At 38.3% G+C, this 17,963-nt stretch overlaps 1 protein-coding gene across 1 annotated transcript in view; it reads right to left on the minus strand.

Moving 5' to 3' along the window:
* Positions 1–1,944: 1,944 nt before the first annotated feature.
* NUB1 (negative regulator of ubiquitin like proteins 1) overlaps positions 1,945–17,963 on the minus strand; it is a 16,249-nt gene continuing 230 nt past the window's right edge. Inside the window, exons 2-16 of the mRNA XM_085316456.1 lie at positions 17,365–17,543; positions 14,964–15,101; positions 14,716–14,877; positions 12,585–12,643; positions 11,849–11,919; positions 10,831–11,013; positions 9,337–9,425; positions 7,876–7,982; positions 6,799–6,985; positions 6,268–6,375; positions 5,923–6,075; positions 4,788–4,934; positions 4,418–4,513; positions 3,509–3,701; positions 1,945–2,635 (exon numbers count right to left, since the gene is read on the minus strand). Coding sequence (XP_085172582.1) covers positions 2,472–2,635; positions 3,509–3,701; positions 4,418–4,513; positions 4,788–4,934; positions 5,923–6,075; positions 6,268–6,375; positions 6,799–6,985; positions 7,876–7,982; positions 9,337–9,425; positions 10,831–11,013; positions 11,849–11,919; positions 12,585–12,643; positions 14,716–14,877; positions 14,964–15,080 — 1,836 coding nt within the window. The 5' untranslated portion in view covers positions 15,081–15,101; positions 17,365–17,543 and the 3' untranslated portion in view covers positions 1,945–2,471. The remainder of the gene's footprint in view (positions 2,636–3,508; positions 3,702–4,417; positions 4,514–4,787; positions 4,935–5,922; positions 6,076–6,267; positions 6,376–6,798; positions 6,986–7,875; positions 7,983–9,336; positions 9,426–10,830; positions 11,014–11,848; positions 11,920–12,584; positions 12,644–14,715; positions 14,878–14,963; positions 15,102–17,364; positions 17,544–17,963) is intronic.

The following is a 17,963-nucleotide window of genomic DNA, read 5'->3' on the forward strand; positions in this document are numbered from 1 at the left end:
AAGTAAGTAGGAGGTCTTCAACAGAACTGGATGGAGTTGTATAGATGGCTGGGCTCATACACTTCCTATAAAACTGCATACAGTATGTTTGAAAGGAGAGCAGTTCTGGCCTGCAGCAGCCGCACACAGTGAACAAATAGATGTGAGAGACAGCAATCTCATTAAGGGGGTATTAATGAGTCATTACAATTTCTGCTTGTTGCTGAACATAGCACTGTCTTCAGATATAAGTGTTCAAAATTAACTAACTCAAAACTTTTAGCCAATGCCTTCTTGCCCTGCTGATCATTTAAAACTGCACATACAGTTACCTGGTGGCAGTGCTGACGGAATTACATCAGTGAAGAACGGCTTCTTTGACAAGCGCTGCACGTTTTGACGCTAAGTTTAAGTAAGTTCCCCAAGGACAAACGTTCAGGTTTTAAGCTGTCATTACCACTTTGCTCTGCAAATGACTTCAAAGAGGAGGAGATATACTGCTTGTACAGCCAGCTGCTGCCTTAGGTGCATGGCTGAAGGCTAGCATAATGCAACGGTAGGTTTGGGAACCCTTCTGCCCAAAGGAAAGAATAGATTCATGCTTTCCCACCTCTTTCTCACTAAAACTGCATGCATCTTAACTTTTAAACTCTAGTAAAGCCAAGACTATGCAGAGAAATGAAAAAGGGAATAGTAAGTCCACTCTTTAGCATATACAGACTCAATTGGGAAACTCTATCCTCTATCTAGTCTTAAATTGACACCTGCTTTCAASTGTTGGGTACTTACTACTTGAGCTAACTTCTGTGGGAACTGACTACAAGTCCCTCATGGGAGGGAGGCTGGATTTACTAAGACGGTTCCGAAACCCACAAAAAAGTGTCTAAAGGAAAACACAGCAGCAGAGCTTGAGCCTTCTACTAAGAGATATTACAGGTAAGTTATGCAAGACAAATTAATGAAAAATGCTGCCTTAAAATTATCTTAATTTTTGTCCTGCATTTTGGTCCACGGTTCCTCAGTGCTCTTCTACAGACAAACAGAAGATGGAAGAGTTGCTGGAGCTGTTTTTTCCCCCCCCTTAGAGGATGTAAGTGACCTTCATTTTTGTAGCACTTGTCTTGATGCACAAGTGTGAAAAAACRAGTAACTCCTTAACAGCATAATCAATGAACGTCTGCTGCCATCAGTTAAGATGGCCAGGAACAAACATCCACTACTGAAGCTTATTAAATGCATCAGTTGGAACAGAGTAATCAATTTGCAGGCCACAGTTGAAGCTGCTCCCGTCTTGCTTCCCTAACAAAAGGGCAAGCCCTTATTTCCCCCACTGATAAATTCTATGCAAGAACGGAACTGCCATCACAAGGGTCATTTTCCAGTAGCTTCTGTTAGACCTGGCTGTAAGAAACAACCACTGCTATTTCCAGTGTTCCGCTGTTCCCACAAGCTCTAGCCATCTTCACRGAGTACGTGGGACATGAGCTCCCTCTACCGTCAGACTGAACATTTTTTAAAATAAACCATTTCTAACATAACTTAAGCAAAAGGGAACTTCAGTTCCCAAGGGCCTAAGGGGGAGGAGTGCTTTTGTAGCAGGAAGTTGGATGTTACAAAATGCACTTAAAAAAAAAAATAAAAAAAAAACCAACTCAACAAAACCACCAAAGCCAAAAGTCATTTTTCCACAATTCTGAAGTTGGGGACAACTGTTAAGATAATGTCTGAACCCAGCCTTGCTCAATAGCTCAGTAAGGAAGACTTTCTAGCCCTCACTGAACAGAACAGTTTAATCTCAGTCTTAAGTCTAGAACCTGCAGGAAGTAGAGAGCAGGCACTTGGGGAAACTGGTTTGCTAATTATGAATTAAAACTGCCGTACAAACAGCTCACTGGAGTCTGACAGTACATGGCCATGTCCCTGCTTTCTGCTGCTTTTTTAAAAAAAAGCATGAAAGATTCCTAATAAAAGCAGAAGCAGCACATAGTTGTCTTTATTGGCTCTGTAAACACCTGCACGAAGTGACAAGCAAAYGCAGTATAAATCCATGCACAACGGATACATAAGTGACTGAGAAATCTTTCAGAAGAAAAGATAACCAGTTTGTAAGTTGATAGCTCTATATAGCTCATTAGCTACACTTCTGATTTACAAATATCTTTTAAAGCTGGTATTTTAAAATGGTGTAGAAATGCTTATTTACTTAGTATACTAAGTGAATTAACTTATTTCACAGCAATAAAAATATAGTTGAGTTCTATTAAATTTTCTTCTGAAAATAAATGTTTCTATTCTTCTGCTATGACAATAAATTATGATGTATCACAAATGCAGGCTTTTAAGCAGATTTATAAATAAGCAGGAATTAAGTGATTTACCTGTAGTTTAACTGAATTCAAGGCATTTAGTAAAAGATAAGCTGAAGATGCATTTATAATCCAAACTCAATTTGCCAATGTAAATGCATATAACTGAAGCAGATGTAATAGGATTTAATGCTGTGGTACTTGTATATAGGATAAGTATTCATGAATGATCTGTTCCTCCTCCTCCAGCGTTAAATCCAGATAATCCTCTTCATGTTCAGGAATATCCTCTAGGATTTCATTGACTGCATCAGTCTCCATGTCTTCATCTGTTGGTGAACTAGAAGAACCTACCAGTAAAATGAAACAGCAGTTTATTCACCTCTGAAGGAAGTTTACACTTTCCCTCTTTCACCAGCACTACTGTTCTTCAAGAGCCAGATGCTGCAGGATGGCAAAAACTATTTAAAGCTGTAGGAAAGCCCTTAGTTGCRTAACAGTGACTGGCAGTGACTTATCAGCTCTGGCAGATAACAAAAGAGAGAAAGAGCATTCCCCCCTTGTTAAATGGGGAGTAGAAGTTACAGTTCTTTCTTACAAGGAGCAAAAGGAAGAGCTATGCAGTCAGGTGAGCTGAGTTAACGGACGTTAGCAAGCCAAAATCATCATCATCAGTGGCAGGTTCCAGAAAGTGCGCTTGAGTGCTGGGAACTTACTGGTCTGTGAAAGTGTACAGGAAGGGAAGCATTTATTTGTTTTGAAACAGTTGGTGTAAAAGAGTACAGTTAGATGGGAGAAGGCAGAATTACTCGTGGACTGGAGGGCAATGTGTTCCTCACTACCGAAATGAAGATGCAGATACCCAGCGCTGTGTTCCAAGGCCATTGCTGGGTCAGCAGCATTTTCCTCTTGGCCCTTCCTAGCCTTCACAGATTAGCCCTTTGGAATGCAGCCTGAGTGAACCTTGTGAAGTTCGRGACTCCGTGTCTTACGCGCACCCCTACAGCTGGTACGTACCTCTTACGGTTCTGTACGTGGTTGCTGCTGACTGCTCAGGGCTACAGCATATTTTCAGTAATGTTTTCCCAATCAGTGTTACCAATGAGAAGAGTAGTCTGGAGTTTACTCAAAGCAGTCTATCAATATTTAAGCAGCAATCACTTTACCATTACTTCTTTATTCCCCTTCCCTCTACTCCATTTGTTGCATGCCGCAATTCTTACCTGCAGACTCTGTAGGTGAATCTTTCGATGAAGTTGACTCTTCTGATGGACTGGACTCTTCTGGAGACAGCAGCAATGAAGCAGGAAGAACTCCCCCATAATGAGCAAGGGTTTGGGAAGCCAAGTGGATGTTGCCTTTAAAGACTTTTAATGCTTGCTCTGCTGATTCATGGCTGAAACCCATGTACGTCAACTAGATGGGGGAGGGGAAAAATTTAGAGAAATCCAAGCTCATTCAGCGTCAGAGACTGACAGGAATCTGACTCTGCATCCAACAGTCATTCCCTTGCCCAGAAGAAAGTGCTGCATGTCAGGAATTCCAGGACACTGACCCTGGTTTACTGGAATGGTTATCAACAGGGCAGCGACCTATTACAGGAATGGGGATGTTGCACAGAATGAAGAGTCTCTTGTTTAGCGTCAGACTTTTTCCAGAATATCAGGAGTATGCACAGGCTACTTACTTTTTCTATGCAATATAGTTTTCCTTCTTATTGACATTAATCATATAGCCACACTAACTAATGAGGAACTTTTCAGAGAGCCTAGAGAAAGAGTTATATGCCAACTCTTCCCTTTATACAGTGCAATACATGTAAGAACTTCAGTACTTTGCTGTCTTCCTTTCTTGGGTCAGAGTATTAAAACCATATTTCCATTTGTATCACTGCATAGAGGTTGGCATAAAAGGCACTAAGTACACAACAAATTATATTCAAGCCTGAGTGATATTTGGGATGTATGACTTAATGGTAAAGAACAGACAGAAGTTAATGGAATCACAATACTTTGAGTGACGTGGGACAAAGAATATTTGTACAGTTTTACTTAAGGAAGATCCATTACGTTTGAAGGCGTAATTCAGAAACAGGACTACTAATTCTTCAGAAATCAAAAGGTCCAACTTACTTGATCAATGCTTTCCTGGGAAACCTGAAACTGGTCCATGGCCACAGGATCATCATCATCATTTTCCAACAACAACTCAGGATTGTCAAGAATAAACTAAAGCAATAAAGGAGAGAGGGATCAGGTGTCAGCAATACAGATTTAGTGATCCTCAGTGCAGCTACTTACATAGCCCAATACTTGAAATAATCAAAACCTCAGCCAAACTAAGTGATAGCTGATTCATCAGCTCAGGAGGTAAAAGTTCAGTCATTACAATTCAAAAGAAGTAGCTATGAACTAAGCAATACAGAAGACAGAAAATAATCAGTTGAGCAATTCCCCAAACAAACTTTTCTGTAGAAAAACACCGTTCCTAACAACCACTTACCTTAAGGGCTTGGTCCACATTTCCGCGTGCTTGATGAAGAGCTATTTGTGCAGCTCTCTTTGAATAGCCCATGCTTTTCAGGGTATTTATGTCTTCCAGCCGCTGCCTTCTTTTAGCTCTCTCCTCCCTCTTTATTTGTGCCTTTTCCTGCAAGAACACAGTTGTTACAAAGCTAACTGTGCATGGGAATGCCTCAGCCTTCTCCCAGAAAACAGTGCATATGGAATTTCATTGATTTACTTATGAGAGCTTGAATCTTTTCAGGAAAAGGGATTTTTTTTTTCTTTTTTAATATAGATTGTGTTGTTAAGACACTCATCACTACATAAAGTTGTATTCCCACTAGCAAGCACTGGAGCCACACATCTGTTCTGGATTCTCTGCAGATCAGATTTTAGTCTATTACAGCTAGAAAAGGCCTTGTGTGGTAAGTGTTAAACTGGTTTGGCAGGCAGGCCTGTAGACAAGACTTGCCAAGGACATACATTCAGAACTGAGAATAGAGCCAAGGAGTTGTGTTCAGCCCTTCTCTCACCCACTTGACTTTTCTATCTACATTTAATTGTTTCAAACCTAGAAGTATCACCTCACCTTACCAAATGTAACTTCAGGCTCTTCAGTTCAGATATGGACAACACTGTCAGCTTCCTTCACTTTAACACACAAAAGCCTTCTCCCCTCCTGGCTCTCCCCAGGCCAAAGCCATAATACAGTGTAGTTTGATGGCTATGCTAAAAAAAACCCCACCTTTATTGTGCAGTCTCTTGTCTTTCAGAGCAGCCCAGCCCAGGAACAACAGTTTTGGCTATGGTGTTATATTCCCATATGGAGAACAGCTGGGTAGTAAACAGTGGTGCAAACTCTTCCAATATGCCTCTGTGGTACAACCACAGGTCTTTGGCTCTCTCATCCCATGCGTTTTGGGACACAGCTTTCCTTGTTGTGCTAAGTGTTGGTTTCATTCTTGCAGCAACAGATGTCAGAGTGTTAGTTACACTATCTGAGCCAAAGCAGGGTAGTGAAAGTCCTTAATTTAGCACCATATTGCACTAGTCATGCAAAATATGACCTTACGGGCAGTCAAACTAATATAACTTCACACTTTCACTGCACCATACCTCTCACTGCACCATACCTCTCTCCTGTTGGTAATAAGATTGGCAGCATGCTCCATGTTCCCATGGCATGCTCGCAGGGCGAGGCGTGCTTCCTGTTCGGAGAATCCCAGGAGTGACAGGCGATCAACTTTTTCAGGATCTATCGAGAGCTCTTCATACAAACAAGATGCCTGTATGTTCGAAGAACAAAATGATATGACTGATGCTGCTGCTAACATACAAATGAAAAGATTTCTCCCCATTTTCTGAGTAAGCAAAGAAGAGAAAGAAGATGCAAAACAAAGCCCAAACACATACTTCTGAATATGCTAATTCCTAATATGAAATACTTTTCATACAAGTTTTGTCTAGCAGCTTCTTACCTTCTGAATATACTCAGCTGCCTCCTTTTCTCTGCCACTGTGATAGTGTCCTATCCCCTGAAGAAGGTAAAGCCTTAGAAATAAGACCTTCTCACGACCATAGCTTCCCTAAAGATTTGTTTAAACAAGGCAGGGAGGAAAAGATATGACAGAACATCAATTCATTATCAATAGAACACACATATACTTAAAAAGAAAACAAAAAACTAGTCACAAGTATGTTATATGTTATAGTTAGTATGCAGATAGTATCATGTCTAAAGCAATGATGTCTTCATATAAATGCACATTTACCATAACTTTGTTGTTAGGTCCAGTGTTCTCACTATGCTGACAAATACAAAGCTGGATTACAGGCTAAGAAGGTGTAAGAAAGTTTAAAACTTTCACAAGAGAGTCTTGTAATGCTCGAACAATGACTGAATACTGGAGGAGGGTTGGGGAAGGACAAGGGGGAAGAAAAACAAAACAAAAACCCCAAAACACACCCACCCACCCAAATCCACCATAATTAAAGGAAACCCAGCATACTTTGATATCAATGAGTCTTTCATGGTTTTCCCCATAGCACCTCTTGAAGCAACTGTGGGCTGTGGTCAGCTTTTTCTCTGCATCATCCAGACAGTCCAGCTGTTCCAGGCGGAAGTAGCACCACACTATATCCAGCTGCAACACTGCATAGTTATCAACTGTGTTCAGTAGATCTGTGCTGCACTCGCTGGAGGGGAAAAAAGAAACCAAAACCCAATCAAGTATCTGCATTTTTTTTCTTACTTTTTTACAGTGGTTTACATGGATGAAACAATGTGTTTGAATTACTACATTCACATACTTGAGAAAGCATACGCTTCACATTTATTTTAGCAAACTGATGCCATTGAAACTTAAAAAAAACCCCACTGACCTCCCACTGTATTCACTAGTACACTGGACACAATTGATATTACATCTCAAAAGAATTACAGTAGTCACAATTCATTTTGTTGCTATGTAAAACAGCCTCTCTTTAAAAGGATGATGGATTTACGAGCCCATGCAACCTTTGAAAGGACAGAGATCTRTTGTCTTCCTCAGTGCATGTGAACATGCTGGGTTCTGTGCCAGTCTCCCCGTTATGCACACAGATGAGACACAGGCAGGGACAAGATTACTTTTGGATACGTCAGAAGGGCAACTTAGGGCTTTGACTACAGACAGCAAAGTAGTTTACCTGCAGAAACCGATAGGGCTACTGACCTCAGGTATCCCCTTCATCTTTTGCAAGAAAGTATCACTTCCAGAGGAATGGTCACAAAAGAGGATCTGAATCTGTCCCTCAGCTACTGCAATTCATAGCCTGGTACACAAATCTTCACCAGTTTCAGTTTACATTAGTAAGACAGACTGTAAATTGCCAGAGGGCAGTATGTGCTTCAGCTGTTCCACATAAAACCGCCCGCCACAGAGCCAGAGCCTTTCTGTCTGCTGTTTTCCATCTATAGAGAGGGTATGGAGTAACCTTGGGCAAACCAAGCACTGGTTTACATGCACAATAGAGCTAAAGCTGTTCCTACAGTTTGCTGACAATATAGAAAAGCCAGGTGTACAAGGGATCAAAAAAGTTCTTACCAGAAGTGTTTATCAGCATCCAGCAAATATGGCAGTGCTATTTCATATTCTTTTTTCTTCATTAACGCTCTGCCCTTTTCATGATAACCCATTGCCAGCACAAGTGCCTAGAAAGACAGATTAAGACTTTTCTGCGCTTCTCCCCCCGCCATCCAACTTATTTTCATAATTAAAAAGAAATATTTAGGTAATCTATTATAGCTTTTGTTCTCCTCAGGAAAAAAAAATAGTTCTGTAAGAATATTTCACATTTGCTTCATATTTTTCTCCCATCTGCTAATGTAATATATTATCTAATTAAAAGCAATGAATGGTACTGACACACAAAACCTTTTATCAAATTTATTTTTAGAATGCAACCCTAGACAGATTTTCAATAATGAGCAATAAAAAGCTAAGCATTTTTCTAGTTATTTCTAACAATATCAAATTTGTTTTGCTTTGTTATTACAATTATCTCGTAAAATTTAACGACCAACTTCCTGCAGAAGTTGCTTAGAACTGAAAATTAAATCTTCAATGTGGCAGGAAATGCCATAGTTCCTGCAGAATGACAAATGGCTATGCAAATAATACTTCTTTACAGAAACAACCTGCGATATTTTTCCTCACCTATGTTCAATGCGGATGAAAGCTTGYGAACGTAAACATTTGACACTAACTCTCAGGGTGAGCTACTACTTTCAGCACTTCATCACAACAGCATGAACTGTTCTAACAGACAGGTACTTTTTCCCTCATCATCCAGGAACTCCAAAACAAAATATGCCTCAAAAGGGGTTAGGAGCAACAGTTACCACATCCTGTTGGAGCATGCTCATTTCTTTTCTAGTTATTTTGGTTACCAGGTGTAATTAAGTGTTTCTATAGGTTTTTACTTATCTTTAGAAAATCTAGCATCTTAGAAATGCTGTCAGTCAAGCCAACAGCAGTTAAGTTGCTCCTACTATAACTTCAATGCATGGACCCAGCCAGAGACATTTTCAGTTAAGAATATGGAACTTTCTTGAACGGTAAACAAGTTTAAATCTGAGAGGGGTCAGAGTGTAGAAAACCTCAAAACTATTTTTAAACAGTCTGATTTTAAGAAATTCGTTAAGTTTCCAACTGAAAATGGCCAAGGCTTAACAAAGAAGTTACTGTATACAGTAATTTSTAGATGCCTTAGAACCAAATAAAGTATTACTTGTATACAAAGTTAATGCTCATCTTAAAACACAAAMCTAAGATACTGACCACACTGAGATCTGTAAAAGATGTCACAGGAATCAGAGGTGCTATCTTTAGATGACTAAAGTGTAGAGTTTCACTTAAATCTGAAGACTATTTCTGTTAATCTAACATCCCCTGGCCCCTGTAATACAGCTCAAAACAATTTGTATTTAATCCCATATTTAAAATGCTTCATAATTCAAGCTTTAAAAAGTCATTATATCRTCATCATAAAATACTTTTACCTACCTTTTTAGCTTGAGGAGGAATCTTGATTGACCTTCCAGTCTGATTAGCTATGTCTAGATATGGAGTATTGTCTGAATCTAGGTAGTCCTCTGAAACACAAGAAGAAACAGTCCAAGTTCTAAGAGTTACGTTTAACAGAGTAAGATTGTTGTCATAAGATTATGCCAGTAAGTACATGGTTAAATAATAAAAATAAAATCAGAATTATATATAAAGACTGAATAGACCTACCCATGATGGCCTCAATCACACAAACAGGAGCAACTTTTGGAAAGCTCACTACAGGAAAAGGCCCTCTTTGTCCAGAAATTTAGACCCAAACTAAGAAGATACATGAGACGTAAAGAATTTTTGTGGAAGACRGAATAGCTGCATTTTACATGAGAAAACATTTGAAATTATCAAATAAAGCATATAGAATACAAAAAAACCTAAGCACAGTTGATAAAACAAAATATATATATATATATATATCTCAGTATTTTCCTTTCCCCACATCTTTCTTTAATGTTTACTACTAAACTATGAATATTTTTTTATTTTCACTTGATTTAAAAGGTGCTCTTCCTATAAGCAAAAGACATTCAAGAAAAAGTTTGAGATTAAAACCTTCTGCCCTACAATTTCCTTCAGCTGAAACAAGAAGGCTGTTAAATCCTTCCCACATTTCATAGTTTCATATAGTTCCTTGAGCCTGTCAGGCCATTATGAACGCCACTCCATACTCTCACATTGCATTATACCTGACAATCTGTGGTAAATACGTTTWAAAGGCTCTATATAGGATTCAAGGACTGGAGTCCAAGTTAGCCCTTAAATATTGATTTATATAATCATATATCATGATTATATAATATAATCAATAATAATCAATAAAAGGAGATGCTTCTTCCTTCTCTTTTTTTTAATCTGCTTTTATAGCATGAAATAAGCTGTCATTGTCCATTAAAAGAAACTTTGCTTATATATTTTTGTATTTGGTAGGAATTCATATACAGTCAGTTCCACAGGTTCTTGTTTGTGTTTTTTTGGAAYAATAAAATAGAGAAGTGATTTAAACTCACCAACTTCCAATGCAATCTACAGATACAGTTAATCYCATTCTGTACAGTTATTACTGTTAAATTACTATATCCCTTTAATGTAATCCACAGTTGTCAATCAGCATCAAATGCAATGATAATAGAATGGCCACAATATAGATCAAAATGACAAGTGAACTGTTTTGCACAACGAAACCATGGTTACATAMAGTCGTATCTGAGATAAACTACAAAAAAGTGTGTAACAGCTTATAATATCAAATTTGTTTAGGTCTACAGTAAATATAAAGTAGTTCAGAGCTGTCAGTCTCCTGTCAAGCRTCAATGAAATAATAGTTCATATTATGTCCTTCTCAAAGTGCCATGTTTTCTAAAATTCCAGTTGTATTATAAAAAAACAAAACAAAAACGAACCACTCTCCCCATCAAAACAAACAAACCCTCYTCTTACCTCTCTCCGCTAGAATTTCCAAACCCTTCTTAGTTCTTTGCATCTTGTCACTTATTTCTTTTTCTTTCTGACGCTGCAGCTCGTCTTCCTGAACTTTTCTTTTAGTTTCTTCGTCACTCTGTTCCAGTTGTAGTACCATGACTTTTGCATTGTGCATTACACCTTGGTCTTCCAAGGTTCTTCCTGCAGAAGAGTATGATGAAAATAATCTAAATACTGTATTTATGAACATAGAATATTTTATGTTGTACTGCCGTTGGAGAAAACAAACAAACAAAAAGCCAAAAAAAAAAAAAACCTAAACAAACCCCAGCATTACTCACACTCTACTGTCATAACACTGAAAAAAAMCATAGTAATTAACAGGACTCCAGAACTAGATCAAATTTCTAAATGCTTTATATATTTGCTTGCTAGCTTTTTTTCAAAAAAATCCAGGAAATATCACTGATTAAAGTATCTTCACAGAAAAAGGAGGAGGAGGGATTGAAGAACATGACCAGGATCATACACCAGGACAGTAACAGGACAGAAGAATGAGGAATTGAATCCGATTTCCCAGTATCAAGTTTATGGCTCTAACTACTTCTGACTTTTTACATGGAAGCTAAATGACAGATGCTCAGAATATCAATAAAAAGAAAGCAGTTATCATCAGTTCCTACGATGTGTCTTACAAGTTGAACACATGTATCACACTACATAAAAGTTTTTGAATATGCTGTTGTACAATGGGGGTTATTGGCAAAGTTAGAGTTTAAGCACACATTTTGGGGTGTTGCAACACTTGAAAAATGGATTTTCAATATTTGTAAATGAATTCCCATAACAACCCCAGTTCTTTCTGAGGTTTTTGACCACTAAAATTTCTTAGATTTCTTTTAGAACAGAACCTGACCAATGAGACTGTTATTCGGTGGGGACTGCTGGAATGAAGAAAACTGCAAGAAACTTCACTTGCAAGAAACAATAAACTAGAAAAATCAATCTACAAATCTATWCAACTAGAGATACATACCCAGGTCAAGCTGCTTCTTATTTATGATTATTTTGATAGTATTTTCCTTCAATGCATGTTCCTGTGCTATCCTATGAAACAAATAATTTTATTCCATTAATATACAGAACATATCTGYTAGAATAGTAATAAAATTACATATGCTCATAACTGGCTTAAAACCTTTTGCTATAAGGCTACTTGAAGTAAGATCATATTACGGGAAAATCTGCTATTATWTACAGGGAGAAGATGAGATATAGAAAGTAGAAAAGCAAAACAGGCAAGAAAGAATCTAATTTTATCATTARAAGAACACAAAAAGGAGGGCAGTGGATGTTCACTGTTCAAAAGACCTGCCTAGTTACAGATTTAGAAYGGTGATTGCTAGTGACTTTTCAAGAATTTGTTGGTTATCTACAGAGAATTCTCTTCTCAGTTCTCATTTTCTGTTCTCTATTTGTAAACCCGCAGCTTCTTACAGCAAAATGAATCACATAGGAAAATGAACATAAACAAAAATACTCTATTTAGATATGCAGAATGCTATGAAAAAGCTTAAGAAAATCCAACAAATAGTACTAAAAAAAAAAAAACAAAACAAAAAAAAAAAAAAAAAAAACTTTATTTTAAAAAGAAAAAAGTAATAAAAAAACTTTAAAAAAATCCAATAGTACTATAAAAAAAAAAAAAACAAAACAAAACCTGTGTGACAGTATTATTTCTTGAGAAAAGAACCAAGAGTGATTATACTTACTGTGATCTGAGTTCTTTGCCCGTGATAAACAGGTTAGTTTCCAGTGGAATTTTTCTGCTCTGTTGTAAATACATTAGGAGGGAAAAGAAGAGGGAAAAAAAAGAACAAGTATGATGTCAAAATACTTTATACACTTTCTTAACTAACTGTTTTACAGCTATAATTTCTTTTTTCAAATAATAATCAYGTTAACAAGGTCATGGTTGGGTATACACACTAGTGATCCGAAGGTAAGGAGTTTTGTATTTGCTAAAATGAGTGCTAAAAATAAGCATTATAGCAGAAGGTTCAGAATTAGATAAATTCACATTCAAATCCAAATAATTTAAACTGAGCAATTTAATTATGCACTTGCAATCTTAACTCTCYTTTTTAATTATGCCATTCACCTGTGACTGGCTAAGTTATGATTAATTCCTATTAGTATCTCTGGTCCCAGATTAGAGAAACCTAAATTTTAAATGAGTTTTAGAAYATTTAATTCCCCAATGCACAGCAGCACTGTAAAGAGGAATTACAAAATTATTTGTTTGCTTTAAGTGCATGTCAATCACTTAACACCCTCTACCCTGTAGCCCATCACATTCTCTGCTAACTATTTCCCCTCTGCAGAAGAAAGAACAATAATTATGATCAAGTGTTTTCTTCTTGCAAATATTTATTTAAAAAAATCCTAAGCTCTAAGCTCTAGCATCTAAGCACTTCTTTAGCAGAAGAAAATGCTGCCCTTTTCCAAAGTGACCTTTGCTGACAAAGAGACTCCAGTTTCTAAGTGCCCTTAACTAGAAGCAGCTCACTTCACTATTATCAGAGTAGATGAAGCCATGTTGATCTCATGGAAGACACTGTTTCTGCACAACAGGGAGATCAAAACTAAGACGTGACTGCAGATGCTGGTTGTACTTGCTGGAGACTGTTCTTAAGGGGAAATATTCCCAATTAAGAGGCTTTGTTTGTAGTAGTGAAAAAAGACCAAGGGTCCTTCTCTGCCCTGTGACCGACTTGCACGGCATAGCTGACATCCATATGGGTGAATCCTCCTAACTGTCAAAGCAGGGTGGCTGCATCCAAACTGCTGATTGAGAACAGTCTGCAGCCTTTGTCCGCCCGCAGCCCGTGCCCAGATGTTGCCTGGCAGAGTATCCAGTGCCTTGGGCTAAACTGCATCAGAGCCAATGCCAGCTATTTATTGATGTGGGTAACCACACAACAACACCCAGCCTGCATCCCACTGGTGTTTACTTTACCAGTGCAGATGCAGCCGCAGAATGCAATATGGTGACTTATACAACACTAATTTGATTAGATCTACATAATCATTCCGGCATATTTTGCACATGAAACTAGAGTTTAAATCCTAGCTTTAAAAAGACAAGACTCAATTCAGTTTAGCTATGTCAAGCTTTAGGAGCCTGGCTTATAATAGGATAGATAAGTACCATTACCATAGTAAAATTCTCCCTCTCTGTTCCAATTTCAAAGACTGGACATACTTATTTTAAAGTATCTTTAGTTAGCTGCCTAGGCTGGAATAGTTAAATGAGGATAATGTAACCACTGTAAGAACACTGCCATGTGGCATGGTTAAAAGCTAAAGGAGTTCTTCTCAACATTAGCAGCTATGCCTCACCTAAGATGACATTGAGCTCAAGCTACCTGTAGCACTTTAAGTTTTACTATTTTTTACAGWTAAAGGCTGTCATTTAAATAAAAAACATGGTAATAAGATATTCATATCCCAAWTCAACTTTAGATAGTTTACAGCTGAAAAAAATGCATATGTTCTTTACTCGTAAYGTGAATGACTAAATCCAAAGGAATCAAACTGAACTAGACACACCCTTACATTTACTTTACTTTTCTTAATTCAAAAAGATAATTTCTCATTAAATGCTAAAGGGAAAACATTTACTGCCTCACAACATTAKATTCTTGCCATGATATTCCCACATATCTGGGAAACTCTTCAAAATGTGAGTAACAGTCTGCCTCCCCTGGCCCCACATATCTGTCACTCAAAACACATCATAAAGTTGGGGAAGTGAAAACATCTGCATGACATATAATTACTGTGATGGCCTTTGAATTCTAGTTGAGCTATGTATCCAAACTTTTCTGCAACACCACTTACTTTTCTACGTGGCAGATACACATCAAGTCTTGCAATCCCAGTCACCTTAAAATTTTCATTTCCTGTTCCACGCTCAATTGCTTTGCATCGTATTTCTTCAAGCATGCTCTCTGCATCATTCTCATTGATATTCAGCTTGGATGCATATTTTTGTACAAGCTCCTAAGAAAACAACATAAGAAGTTGGGAAAATTCACAAGTAGTATGACATAGAAGACACATATGATGAATTCAGAGAGAATATTTACCTTCATTTCTTCACCAGCTTCTTTCTTTTCATTTGTATATGGTGGTTTCCACAGCTGAATTTTGTCTTCTCTCAAGCAACTTGTCAGTTTTGCTATTAAATACTTCTTTTGTGCCATTCTTTCAATATAAAAATACAACTGAAAGAGGAAAAGAAAAAAAAGAATCAATCTTTTATATAGTTTTTCTGTACTAAGATAGCCTTGACTCAGTAGAAAGGTACAACACATATTATGTATATAAAAATAAAAAAAGAAATTAAGTATAATAAAATGCATTTTGTGTGTTTTGGTGGGGAGGAGAGGAACCTGAGACCCAGATTAGCATCAAAAATTAGGACTGGGGCTGAAAGTAAATGCCTGTGATGAATAGGGATAATGCAGGAGTCCACCTCTCTGCACCTTCYCTTTTCAAGGGAAATTAAGTTCCTTCTCAACTTCTCATGCGAGACAGAATTGTAGAAGGTGCCATTTCACCCCTGAACAACAAAATCCAAAATACAAGCCTCCTGACCTTCCCTGGACAGAGCAGCTAAACCCAACCCTCCTCTAACATATGGTCTTGCTGTCCCTCTGCCTTCTTGCTCTCACTTCCCTGCTTTAACAGCCTAATGGSTGGCTTAACATGGGCAATTACCCTCTCAGAATGGCAAACAGGTGTCAGGAGGGAGCACTCCAGAACCACAAGCTCCAACATGAGAAGTTTGTAAGGTAAAGATTTCAGCTCTCCAGCAAAGTGAGATCAGCTAAAGTGAAGAGAGCTAGCAAGTAGAGAAAGATTCACACCCTCCCTTCCCAATCTCAGTTATTTGTCAAGCAGAGAAGTGTAGTAGTATCATGAAAGGGTATTTGAATAATTTTGGTATCACAGGGATGAAGCAGCAGCATGTTAGCTTTCATAATCCAAAAGACACACTTTGACTCCTAGTGTAAGGCTAGGAAAGACACACAAAGCACAAGCAACACAGAACGCAGAAGCTGGGATTAGAGATGAAGCACACCATAAATCTGCACCAAGCGCTGAAGTACGTATCACTGAGGAGAAGATGACAGTGAGCTGAACAAAGCAGTTCTCTGGCTCACAGTAGAGGGATTAGTCTAAAATCATCACTATGGGTTATTCTCATTCAGCTCAGAGCAAGCGGTAAGCTTTGTGAGTGAATCATCATTCCCCTGAATCCAAAGAAGAAACAGGGAAGGCAAGGAGAGGGCAAGAAAAAAAGAGGACAAAATCATCTCAAAGAATTAAAACAAAGAAAATCCAAGTGCACATTTAAGCACGAGGGACTTCTGGCTATCGGACACTGTGAATCATATAGAAGAAGATATCCTTTAATTTATACAGAAAAGCATTTTAAATGCTATTAGATTATATAAATAATCTACTAARATTGGCATTGAAAGCAGATTAATTACTTTCACTTTTCCCCGAGAGTAGTTTCATTTTCTCATGCTCACTTATTAGCAGCTCTCAGGAGAACGATGACAGAAGGGTAGAATCAGAAACTGTATTGTTCATTTTTCCAATTCARAAGACTGCTCATTACTGAGAAACCCACAATTTGAGAGCAAAAAACTGTTGACAAAAAKCAAGTGGCTGGTAAATTTGTTGATCCATCTCAAACTCCAGGTTTATGAGAGCTGCAAAAAATCTTTGAAAGCTACAAGGATAATATTCTCTCCTAAAAAAGCTAGGAGGGTTAAATCCACAAATAGATGGCTTAACAATTCTTCATGTTTATTTCCTAGAATTGGCAAAGTGTCTGTCCAAACTAGGTGAGACAAGAAGATATTCTTTTTCCAGCTGGAATGATGTTACTAATAACTATTTTAAGGCCAAGGCAAAACATGGTATTTACAAGCAGAAAAGGAACAAATACTGAGATCTGATTTTTCAAAGACCTTGTTAGTTATTAATAGCAGTTTCCCTCTTTTCTCTTCCAAAACATGCCAGATAATTTTCATGAACAACTCTTTATCAATGTATTCCTATTTCCTAACTCTTAGGATGAGTTAAAGAACCATTTTATGGTCATAATTCTACTTAACATTAACTTGAGAAACAAGAAAGAATGCAGGGCTTCGCTGCATCCAGGTAAAGTCCAAAATTGCTGCATATGCTTAAGGCATTTAGAAACTGGTCATTCATCTTTCCATCAGTATGCTACTTCACAGTTTTGTTGTCTATTTTAATAGYGTAGCAGGAAATAACAAATACTTGTTTAACAAAACTAAAGTGYCTCTAATTAAACGCATTCTAGAATTTTAACTTTCAACCCTTTACTAAAAAAGAGGTTTTGCTCCCATAAACACAAAARCTATCATTTTAAGCGTAAATTTTAAATTTACTATTTTATCATAAATAAGTTACAGGAGAATCCTTAACAAAACATTTACGACTTACTTCTCAACCAGCCACCACCACCACTGTTCCTGAAGTAATTTCACTTTCTGTACCGACGCAAAGGGACCTTCTCCAAACTATTTTGACTGGACAATCAGGCGTACTTCCCACAGGCGATTTTGAATGCAACAGCAGATTTTTGTAACTAAAGTGTCACCATCTGAAGCCAGCTGCTTTTTCTAATGTGACATAAAAGGAAACAAAYGAAGAAGAAGGTTCAAACTCTGAGTTTTTGAGGGAGGAAACGGCGATTCTCAGAGACAGTYTACTGAGCAAAATAATTTTCTGGAAGACAACGAGGAAAGCTCGCACAGACCCCTCTGCGCCTCGAGGGGGGCTACAGGGCCCGGAGGCCGCACGGCTGGAGCCCAAAGCGCTATCCCACGCCACAGCGCTCGCCAGGAGCCCCGTGACAGGCCGGAAAGGCGAACGCCGGGGCCCGCCGCACGCTGCCCGGCCCCGGCGGCGCCGGCGAGGCGGTAACGGACACGCTGCGCAGCCCCCGGCGCTTCGAGGTATCCCCCTCCCACGCAGAGGGGGGCTGAAGCAGCCGGTGTCCGCCGGCGGCGAGGCCGCGGCCGCCTCAAGGCGGGGGGGGG

The sequence above is a fragment of the Rhea americana genome, unplaced genomic scaffold (assembly GCF_003343005.1).
Source record: "Rhea americana isolate MKP2758 unplaced genomic scaffold, rheAme1 scaffold_47, whole genome shotgun sequence".
In the NCBI taxonomy this organism is placed as follows: Eukaryota; Metazoa; Chordata; class Aves; order Rheiformes; family Rheidae; genus Rhea; species Rhea americana.